The sequence below is a fragment of the Mustela erminea genome, chromosome 17 (assembly GCF_009829155.1).
Source record: "Mustela erminea isolate mMusErm1 chromosome 17, mMusErm1.Pri, whole genome shotgun sequence".
NCBI classification, from domain to species: domain Eukaryota; kingdom Metazoa; phylum Chordata; class Mammalia; order Carnivora; family Mustelidae; genus Mustela; species Mustela erminea.
The window spans coordinates 38225821-38237863 of record NC_045630.1 but is presented as its reverse complement, the minus strand read 5'-3'; the positions used below and the strand labels follow the sequence as shown (position 1 = coordinate 38237863).

Here is a 12043-nt window from a genome sequence, read left to right as displayed (position 1 = left end):
TTTTATGTTCTGGAATTTTATTATTATTCAGCCGTTCAGTTTTAAAAAAAAAAAGTGATACCCATTTTGATATCCCGTATTCAGTCTGAGTTACATAAAAGTGTAGTTTTTAGTTTCTAAACATTGGAAAATTTTCTAGTTTTCTTTTGTTATTGATTTCTAATTTGAATCCATTGAGACACACTTTGAATTATATCAATCTTTTTAAAATTCATTGATATTTACTTTATTACAAGCATGTATTTATTGTAGGTACACATTCTTTTGTACTTGAAATAAACTAATAAACTGTGGTCAATTTTGGATTCACTGTTGCTTCATATATGTCAGTTGAATTTTGTTTTTCATATTAAGTTTATTCTTATCTGTGCTGATTTCTGTCTGTTTTTCTATCAGTCACCAAAAGAAGTATGTTAAAATCCCTTATACTCTGTGCATTTTAAAACATTTCTCATATTAGTTCTCTCAATTTTTGCTTTTGTATTTTTATACTATTCTACTAGGTCCACACAAATCGAAGCATATTAAATCTCGGTGTACAGACCCTGCATAATTTTAAAGGAGTCCTCCTTTATCTATACTAATACTTTTTGTTTGTTTTTGCCTGAAGATTCCTTACCTATACAAGCTTTAACAAGTATTTAAAAGTCATACATTTTTTCATTCTTTAACTTTAAACATTTTGGCTTTTTATAAGTTATATATAGTTATTTATTTTAAAGCATACTTATTTAGTCTGACAGTCTTTCTCTATAGTATTTGCCCATATACATGTTAATATAAGTGCTGATATATTTGGTTTATAGCTACCATCTTACTATACTAGATATATATCCTATCTGTTCTTTATGCTTCTCTCTCTCTCTCTTTCTTCCCAGTAAATCAATTTTTTTCATACCATTTCACTCTCTACTAGCTTGTCGATTATACTTTCTTCTTGGCTCCTTTCACTGTTTTCAGAGATTACATAATTCAACCAAGACTTATTACATTTAAATATAAATTAGTACTTATACCACCTCTCCAAGCTCCAGAAAATTTCAGCTTGATTTACCCTTCCTACTTTCTGTATTACTGCATCATGCATTTTCACTCTACATGTAGTTTAAGTCCCGAAGATACAATGAATATTACATTATCCAGAAATATTCTTTAAGATTTGTTGGTATGTTTCTCAGTGATTTGTTTCTCATCTTCTCCTGTTTGCTGCTATTTCTGATTGGGATTATTTTGCACATGCCTGAAAAGTATTATTTCTTTATTATTTTCTCAGTATTTGTTTGCCTGAAAACTTTTGAAGAGTAATTTTATTAGAGATAGAATTCTAGTTTGGCCTCTTTTTTCTTCCCTGCTTTAAAAGATGTCATTTTATCCTTTTCTGCATTTCATAGTTTTTGTTAGTCAATGCCAATTTTTTAAGGATTTTATTTATTTATTTGTCAGAGAAAGAGAGAGAGAAGGAGAGAGAGACACAAGCAGGGGAAGTGGCAGGCAGAGGGAAAAGAAGGCTCCCCGCTGAGCAAGGGGCCCCATGCTGTGCTCAATCCCAGGACCCTGGGATCATGACCTGAGCTGAAGGCCGATGCTAAACTGACTGAGCCACCCAGGCATCCCAGTCAATGCAATTCTTACTGGTACTTCTTTGAAACTAAGTTTCTTTTTGTACTCCGCTGATTTTGAGATTCTTTTCCCCTTTATTTTCAGTAGGCTATTTATGCGGGGCCTTGATATGTGCTTCTTAGAGCATTTCATTCTTTTTCTTTTTATTTAAGATTTTATTTATTTATTTTTGCGAGAGAGAGAGAGAGAGAGCATGTGCATGAATGGTGGTGGGGGGAAGCAGACTCCCCACCAAGTGGGGAGCCTGATGCAAGGCTCGATCCCAGGACCCTGGGATCAGGACCTGAGCCAAAGGCAGATGTTTAACTGACTGAGCCCCCCAGGGACCCCTGAGCATTTCATCCTTCAAGTTGGTAGCACTTCTTGTAACTGTTGCTTGATGCTTTTCATTACCTTTAGTATTTTAATCTTCTTTGTTCCCATTTGGTAGTTTCTACTGATACATCTTACAATTCATTAATCCTTCCTTGAGATGTGTCCAACCTGCTTTAAACTCCTCTACTGAGGTCTCAATATCGTTGTATTTCTAGAATGCCTGCTTTTTTTTTTCTTTTTGTAGATTTCAGTTGTCTGATGAAAGACTTTTTTTTAATTTAATTTTTTTTATAAACATATAATGTATTTTTATCCCCAGGGGTACAGGTCTGTGAATCACCAGGTTTACACACTTCACAGCACTCACCATAGCACATACCCTCCCCAGTGTCCATAACCCCACCCCCCTCTCCCAAACCCCCTCCCCCCAGCAACCCTCAGTTTGTTTTGTGAGATTAAGAGTCACTTATAGTTTGTCTCCCTCCCAATCCCATCTTGTTTCATTCATTTTTCTCCTACCCACTTAAGCCCCCATGTTGCATCTCCACTTCCTCATATCAGGGAGATCATATGATAGTTGTCTTTTTCCGATTGACTTATTTCACTAAGTATAATACCCTCTAGTTCCATCCATGTCTATGCTACCTAAAGCAATCTACATATTTAATGCAATTCTTATCAAAATACCATCCATTTTTTTCAAAGAAATGGAACAAATAACCCTAAAATTTATATGGAACCAGAAGAGACCTCGAATAGCCAAAGGAATATTGAAAAAGAAAGCCAAAGTTGGTGGCATCACAATTCCAGACTTCAAGCTCTATTACAAAGCTGTCATCATCAAGACAGCATGGTGGCACAAAAACAGACACATAGATCAATGGAACAGAATAGAGAGCCCAAAAATAGACCCTCAACTCTATGGTCAACTAATCTTCGACAAAGCAGGAAAGAATGTCCAATGGAAAAAAGACAGCCTCTTCAATAAATGGTGTTGGGAAAATTGGACAGCCACATGCAGAAAAATGAAATTGGACCATTTCCTTATACCACACACGAAGATAGACTCACAAGGGATTAAGGACCTCAATGTGAGAAAGGAATCCATCAAAATCCTTGAGGAGAACACAGGCAGCAACCTCTTTGACCTCAGCCGCAGCAACATCTTCCTAGGAACATCGCCAAAGGCAAGGGAAGCAAGGACAAAAATGAACTATTGGGATCTCATCAAGATCAAAAGCTTTTGCACAACAAAGGAAACGGTTAACAAAACCAAAAGACAACTGACAGAATGGGAGAAGATATTTGCAAACGACATATCAGATAAAGGGCTAGTGTCCAAAATCTATAAAGAGCTTACAAACTCAACACCCAAAGAACAAATAATCCAATCAAGAAATGGGCTGATGAAAGACTTTATCTTAACATCTATTTCTTTACCATGTTACTCACACTTATCTTTAAGTCCTTGCCTGCAAACTCCATTTTCTGGATCATCTGTAGGCCTATTTTGATTTCTAGCCTAATCTTTTGCTATTTCTGTTAACAGTTGATTGAATATCAAATATTATGTATGGAAAATTTTAAAAACCCGAAACAATGATGTCATCTGGTTCCAGAGAATACTCATCTCTTCTTTTGGCTGATAGTGTAGGGGAAGTTGGTCTCGATCTAATTAGATTTGCAGTTTTTTCTAAGCTTATTTTCAGACCTTTGTTTGTTCCTACTAATAGAACATAACCCTGCAGGTTTCTTCATTAAGAGTTTGGTGTTTATACCAAGGTTCCTCCTTCTTGACTGGCTTTCATATTACTGAGAGACTGCCAAAAAAAACTTAATGTATCTTTTCATTCACTTTCTCCTTGGCTCTTTATCCTCTCTCTTTGCACAAGTCAAGAATAGGCAGATGTTTCAAGAGAAAAGCCAGTATCATGTTTGTTCTCTGTACCTCCCATTCTTCTGGGTTCTTGACCACTCAGATCCTGGCTCTCATGGCTGACCAAAACTTCCATTTTTTCTATCCCCAACAACATGAGATTTCCAAAAGTTCTGCAGCTCCATGTTTGCTGTTGACCATTCTCTACAATTTCTCAACTCATGCTGAGAATCAACAAATGCCCCAAGAGGAAGATGCCTCTTGGAGGAGCTTTTTCCAGAACCTTAATGTCTTGAGTGCCTTAGAAATGCTCTAATTCCGTGAAATACTGGCTTCATGTCTGTTTTCATATTTTCTAGTTTTAGTAGAAGTGCTAGTCTGATATAGACTATTCTGACATAGCTGAGAACAGAAGGTCCGTGAATTAATTTTTAACTTTTTAAAATTAAAATTTCATGTTTTGTAGAACCATAAGATTTTAAATTATAGTACTATTTGACCTAATTTTCAAACATATTTTGCAGTGACTATATTCTCTTAGAGTGTTTTTGATTATTCTTCTTCATTTTTATTCTGTCTATAAAATTCCTAGCGCAACATCTGACACCTAGGGATTCACTAAATACTTACCAAAAATATTGAATGAAGGAGTTTGTAAATGTATTACAGCTGTATGATTCATATGCTATATTAACAACTCTGGACCGTTAGCCTTTTTTGGGACCTACTCTTTGGTGTTATGGTAGCCAGGAGGCAAATAAGAACAGAAACTCCATTTTCTGAAATAACTTGTTATTTCATTTTACATTAATTATTATTATTTCATTGCTTCATTATTCATTATTCATTATTTCATATTATTTCACTGTTATTTCATTTTATATTCCTGTTAGTTCTAAGATGTGTCAAGATAATTTTCTTCTTTTTATTTTTTCAGAGCCTTGCACATTATCTCCTGCTGAAATGGAAAATAATAATTTACTCCTGAAGTGGGATTTTGACGATAGACCATATATTTTCCATGGCGAGTATATTGAGTTTCTTTGTAAGAGAAATACATATGTAGCTGACCTCTCTATTTTTGGATCTGAACTCAGAGTGCAATGTGACAGAGGGCAGTTAAAATATCCAACATGTATTCACAGAGAAAGGTATGAAGAAGCTTCTCCCTACAATTATCTTCTTCAGATTGTTATTCAAGAGATTATTTATATTATAAATTTAAGAAATATTAGGTTTTACAAAACTACTTCATGGTCATTATATAGGAAAAAATAATATCACTTTTTAAGCCAAGCGAACTCCTAGAAGGATTAATCAATTCAACAAACTCAAAAAGTTTTCATATTTGTGATACTTTGACAGTTTGGCAAATAAATTGATTTATATGTACAATATTTAAATATGGAAAAATTAACCTATATGTTGATATAGAATATTACATTTTCTCCACTTCCCAGTGTATGTCCAAATATAAGTTGTAAAGATGGGAAACAAAGTTGCACAAATCTTTCTATTGATAGAAAAGCATATTAACAACAATGAATAAAATTAAGTCATTTTCAGGAACATATATGCCTGTGTAAGAGCTTAGAAACTCTAAAGTGTTTCCTCTAAATTAAGGGTAATTTAAAAATACATATTTTATACTTTTTTATTTGTTCTTCTCCTCCTTTCTTGGTTTTTATTTGAGTATAAATTATGCACAATATTAATTAGTTTCAGGTATACAGGTATATAACCCTATTGTTATGCTATGCTCACCACAAGTATAGCCATGATCTGCCACCATCCAATGCTAGTATAATACCATTCACTATATTTCCTGCACTGTACCTTTTATTCCCATGATGTACTTGTCCCATAACCGGAAGCCTGACTCTCTCACTTGGTCCCCTTTTCCCATTCTGCCCATCCTTCTATCCCCCTACTCTCTGGCAACCATCAGTTTGTTCTCCATATTTATAGATCTGTGTCTGTTTTTTGTTTCTTTGTTTTGTTTCTTTAGATTCCACATATAGTGAAATCATATGGTATTTGTTTTTCTGTCTGACTTATTTAAAGACCCGAATAGCCAAAGCAATCTTGAGAAAGAAGAACAAAAATGGAAGTATTACAATTGTAGAGTTCAAAATATACTACAAAGCTATAGCAATCAAAATAGTATGGTACTGGAATAAAATAGACACATTAAAAAATAGACACATAGACACATAGATAAATGGAACAGATTAGAAATCCCAGAAATAAAACCATACTTTTGTTAAAGATTTATTTATTTATTTATTTGACAGAGAGAGAGATCACAAGTAGTCAGAGAGGCAGGCAGAGAAAGGTGGAGTGAAAAGGCTCCCCGCTGAGCAGAGAGCCCGATGTGGGGCTCGATCCCAGGACCCTGGGATCATGATCTGAGCCAAAGGCAGAAGCTTTAATCCACTGAGCCATCCAGGCACCCCGTAAAGCCATACTTTTATATGGTCAATTAATCTATGACAAAGGGAGCAAGTATATACAATGGAGAAAAGAAGTCTTTCAATAAATGGTGTGAGGAAACCTGGACAACTACATGCAAAACAATGAAACTGGACCACTTTCTTACATGATATACACACACACACAACTTCAAAATGGGTAAAAGACCTAGAAGAAAACAGGTAGCAATCTCCTTGTCTTTAGCCTTAGCAACATTTTTCTAGATATGTCTCCTGAGGAAGAAAAACAAAAGCAAAAATAAACTACTGAGATTACATCAAAACAAAAACATCCGCGTAGCAAAGGAAACAACCAACCAAACAAAAAGACAACCCACTGAATGGGAGAGGATATTAGGAAAGGACATATCTGATAATGGGTTAGTATCCAAAATATATGAAGAATTTTATTTTATTTTTTTAAAAGATTATTTATTTGAGAGCAAGAGTGAGTGCAGAGGGGAGTGGGAGAGGGAGAGAATCCCAAGCCAAATCATCGCTGATCATGGGGCCTGATGTAGGGCCGATTTCATGACCCTGAGCCAAAACTGAGTGTTGGGCCCTCAAGTGACTGTGCCACCGAGATGCCCCAATATATGAAGAACTTTAACCTCCACCCCCCAAATGGGCCGTAAGGGTGGCTAAGTCAATTAAGTGTCTGACTCCTGATTTTGGCTCAGGCCATGATCTCATGACTGAGATGGAGCCCCACGTCAGGCTCCTGGCTCAGTGCCTGCTTAAGAGTCTTTCCCTGTCCCTCAGCCCTCCCCACGTGCTCATGCTCTCTCTCTCTAAACACCCAAATAATTCAATTAAAAAGGGGGCAGAGGACATTTTTCTGAAGAAGACATGTAGATGGTCAACAGACAGAGGAACAGACAAAAAGACACTCAACATCACTAATCAGGGGAATGCAAATCAGAACCATGCGCTATCACCTTCCACTTGTCAGAATGGCTAGAATCAAAAAGACAGGAAATAACAAGTGCTGGCAAGGATGTGAAGAGCAAGAGACCTTTGTGCCCTGTTGGTGGGACCGTAAATTGGTACACCCACTATGGAAAACAGTATGGAAAGTCCTAAGAAAATTAAAAAATAGAAATACTATATGATACAATAATTCCATATCTGGGTATTTACCCAGTGAAAACAAAAACAGTAATTCTAAAAGATATATGCACCCCTTTGTTTACTGAAGCCTTATTTATAATAGCCAGGATATGAAAGCAGTCCAAGTGCTATTGATAGATGAATGGATAAAGAAGATGTAGGATATTATATATACAATGGAATATTATTCAACCATAAACAGGATGAGATCTTGCCATTTGTGACAACATTGGTGGACCTAAAGGGTATTATGCTAAATGAAATAAGTCGGACAGAAAAACAATAACGCTGTTTTATATTTCTTGATGAATGAAATATAATCTTGTCTTTAGTAAAATATTATAATAATATGAAAAAATGATGTAAATCACTTTGTAAGATCAGGATTTTGAGACTTTTTTTTTTTTAAAGATTTTATTTATTGATTTGACAGAGAGAGATCACAGTAGACAGAGAGGCAGGCAGAGAGAGAGAGGGAAGCAGGCTCCCCGCCAAGCAGAGAGCCCAATGCGAGACTCGATCCCAGGACCCTGAGATCACGACCTGAGCCGAAGGCAGTGGTTTAACCCACTGAGCCACCCAGGTGCCCCAGGATTTTGAGACATTTAAAGATATAATTTTAAATGGAAATTGTACTTTATGTCTGATTAAGAATATTATAAAATTAGGGGTGCTTATATGGTTCAGTCAGTTAAACATCTGCTTTTGGCTCAGGCCATGATCCCAGGGTTCTAGGATCAAGCCCTGCATCAGCCTCCTGCTCAGAGGGAGTGTGCTTCTTCCCCTGCCCTTCCCCCTGCTCATGCTTGCACTTGCTCTCTACCTCTGAAATACATAAATAAAATCTTTTTTTAAAAATAATATTATAAAAATAACTCATGGTAAAATGTATGTGTTCTAATCATGAACCATGAACTATATGAACAACATAAGGACAACTTTTTGATACTTTAAACAGTCTATAAAAACATTCATAAGACACACATGGGTGGAAAACTTTAAAAATTTCTAAATATGGTAAAATCAGAACAGAAAAATTTTATATGTATTTAAGTGTTTTGGTGTATCTTGGATTTCTCATTTCAAAAACAAAAAGAGGTAAGTAACTTGGAAAAAATTGTTTAAAAAATGGTACTACTGTATCAGATAACAGAGATTTGAAAAAGGAATTGGTGGTAAATTTACCAAGTCTGTCTACTTGCTTTTATCAATAACTAACTAAAACTATGACTAATTATATGAAATGTTGAAGAGCTAAGTTATAATAAACACTTGACCAAAAATGGTGCTTATTTCAAAAAATCTCTCTTCCTTCCTTTCTCTTTGTCATCAAGGATGCTGTCTTATCAACAACACTTCAGGACATAAAAATGTATGACAGAAAGAAGAATAGTATATCAACACACCGTAAAATCCTTTATAAAACATAATTTTTAGAAGAAAAATTACAGACCTCTAAGTTTTAACTTGCTTGAAGATATGAATCTAAGTTGTCTATGTTGAACAGTTTTTATTTATAAATAAGCCAGAACATGTTTCCTTTCTAATTTGACTGATCTGACATGTAACCTAACCTTTATTGCATGCTTTCCCTCTGTTAAAAAGATTGATCCACATGTTAAAATATTTGTTTCCTCATATCCATTCATTGTGCTATATTGTTGCCTTCAAGATATTTGTTTTTATGATATTCACTGATATTAGAGTTTTCTGGTACTTTTAATTCAATCTTTATGTCAGTATTCAAGAATTAAACACACTAGGGATAAGAAACTATACAATATAGGGGCGCTTGGGTGGCTCAGTCGTTAAACCTCTGCCTTTTGGCTCAGGTCATGATCCCAGGGTCCTGGGATCGAACCGCCTCAGGCTCCCTGCTCAGCAGGAAGCCTGTTCTCCCTCTCCCACTCCCCCTGCTTGTGCTCCCTCTCTCGCTGTGTCTCTCTCTGTCAAATAAATAAATAAAATTAAAAAAAAAAAACCTATACATCATATTGGAGGATTTATTGTATTAAATATGTAAAACAGATGTGATAACCACTACACCATGGAACCAATTGTATTAAATATGGAAAAGACTGCCCTTCACACTTTCTAAATGTAAAAAACTTTAAAAATTAACTGTAGTATTAGTTTCAAGATTAATAATAATAATAATAATGGTGAACTATCCATATGTTAAAATGTTACCCAAGGAACGTGACAAAAGAAAGAATAACCCTTCCCATTTTTATATTTTACTCTTTCAAGTAATATTTTTAAGTTAAGGAATTATCTGAATGATGCAGATTATAACATCAAAAATCAGTCCTGCAAACAACAAAGCCTGAGAGTGTCAATATTACCAAGGTCTGTTGACTTCAAAGAGTCACACTGTCGCTTTTTAGTTTGAAGTAACAGTCATACTTCCATTTGTTATTAGGGTTCATGCATAAGCACATGTAATAGCACTACTAGGGTACTAGGGCCCTTAGTAAGACAGGTTGTTGTTACTAGAGTAGCACATTTTCTTATCTGGGAGCTAATCAGTTCACCTAACTCAAGACCTTCTCAATATGATGACAATTTTCTACAATCACAATTTTCTTTTTTTTTTTTTTTTTAGATTTTTTATTTATTTGACAGAGAGAAATCACAAGTAGATGGAGAGGCAGGCAGAGAGAGAGAGGGAAGCAGGCTCCCTGCTGAGCAGAGAGCCCGATGCGGGACTCGATCCCAGGACCCTGAGATCATGACCTGAGCCGAAGGCAGCGGCTTAACCCACTGAGCCACCCAGGCGCCCCAAAATTACAATTTTCTATTGAAAGACAACTGGACCTAACCGTGGATTAAATATGAATTCATTCAGTGTTAAATGTGTATATTTCAGAATTGTCCTTGAGTTCATAATCATTCTTTCACTATTCTAGTAGTTATTGTTCACAGTGAATCCCATAAAATTGAAATTTGATTGAAATTAAATATCAACAGAAAAGGGTTAATCATTTTCAATTAATCAATCAACCCATTAATATACAATATTGAGCACCGGCTCTATCCCAGAAGACAGAAGATTTGCTCAAGTTGGGTATCTGTCTTGGGACTAAGTATTTAGTATTGTCATGTCTTCTGGTTTTTCAGTTGTGAAATCTACCGATTTTTATATGTGGATGGGGTATCTAAAAATGTTTTGTGAGCCGTGTGGCTCATGAGCCGTCAATTAGCAAACTAAATGCTAAATAAATGCATGTGTGAAAAATGCAATACAGGAAACATGTACAGAGTAAAGTGGTGACATGGAGGAGGAGGAAATTAAGTTTTTGAGGTCCACCAGCCTAGAGAAGGCATGCCACAGAGAGGGGATGGCACACACAAAGTCAAATATTAAGCATGTGCCCTAGGCTAGGCATCTGCTGAGCACTAGTGATAAAACAGGGAGTAAGACACATTGTTTCTGTTGTTGTGGATCATGTGCCCTGATGGGAGAGAAAGATGTTGACCAAATCCTCACAAGATGGCGTCTATCAGGAAAGACACTCTCTTTGTTAGTGAACACCAGGGGGTGCTGCCTGGTCCCAGAGGATGCTCGAGAAAGACTTCCCTGAGGAAGTGATATATAAGCTGAGCCTTAAAAGGAGAAAAAATATTTAGGGTGAGGGAGGCTCATGAAGAAAACATATGCAGAGAACACGATGTTTCTAAGAAGCTAGTAAATAGCCCGTGTGGATTGAGTGGAAAAGAGTGAAGGAGAGAGTGGAACCAGTTAAACCTGGAGAGACTGGGGTCCTGTGATGAAGGCCTTTGTAGCCCAAACTAAAGATATTGGAAGTCACTGATTGAAATGAGATCTTTATAGCAATTGCTAAAAAGACAGCACTGAGTGCCTTAAGGAGAGACTGGGCTGAAGTAGGGGTAAGGAACGTAGGCATAGCAAAACTACTTTCTTTTAAAACTAATTTATGGGGTGCCTGGGTGGCTCAGTGGGTTAAAGCCTCTGCCTTCAGCCGAGGTCATGTTCCCAGGGTCCTGGGATGGAGCTCCGCATCGGGCTCTCTGCTCAGTGGGGAGCCTGCTTCCTCCTCTCTCTCTCTCTCTCTCTCTCTCTCTCTGCCTGCCTCTCTGCCTAAGTGTGATCTCTGTCAAATAAATAAAAAAAATCTTTTAAAAAATTAATTTATAATGTATTATTTACCCCAGGGGTACAGGTCTGTGATTCATCAGTCTTACACAATTCACAGCACCCACCATAGCACTTACCCTCCCAATGTCCCATCACCCAGCCACCCCATCTCCCCCACTACTCCACTCCAGCAACCCTCAGTTTCTTTCCTGAGATTAAGAATCTCTTATGGGGGGCACTTGGGTGGCTCAGTTGTGAGCGTCTGCCTTTGGCTCGGGTCATGATCCCAGGGTCCTGGTATGGAGCCCCGCACTGGGCTCCCTGCTCAGTGGGAGGCAAGCTTCTCCCTCTGCCACTCGCCCTGCTTGTGTTCCCTCTCTTGCTGCATCTCTCTCTCTCTGTCAAATAAATAAATAAAATCTTTTAAAAAAATTCTCTTATGGTTTGTCTCCCTCTCTGGTTTCGTCTTGTAGGGAAACCACTTTCAAGAAAAGAATGCCATCATCCAAGCGAAATGCGATGGCAATTTACACTGGAGACTGTTGGGGATGG

At 36.8% G+C, this 12043-nt stretch overlaps 1 protein-coding gene across 2 annotated transcripts in view; it reads left to right on the top strand.

Moving 5' to 3' along the window:
• F13B (coagulation factor XIII B chain) overlaps positions 1-9248 on the top strand; it is a 32780-nt gene extending 23532 nt beyond the window's left edge. For both annotated transcript variants that reach the window (XM_032319050.1, XM_032319053.1), the window contains 2 exons: positions 4749-4962; positions 8727-9248. In XM_032319050.1, coding sequence (XP_032174941.1) covers positions 4749-4962; positions 8727-8760 — 248 coding nt within the window. In that variant the 3' untranslated portion in view covers positions 8761-9248. The remainder of the gene's footprint in view (positions 1-4748; positions 4963-8726) is intronic.
• The last annotated feature ends 2795 nt before the right edge of the window (positions 9249-12043 follow it).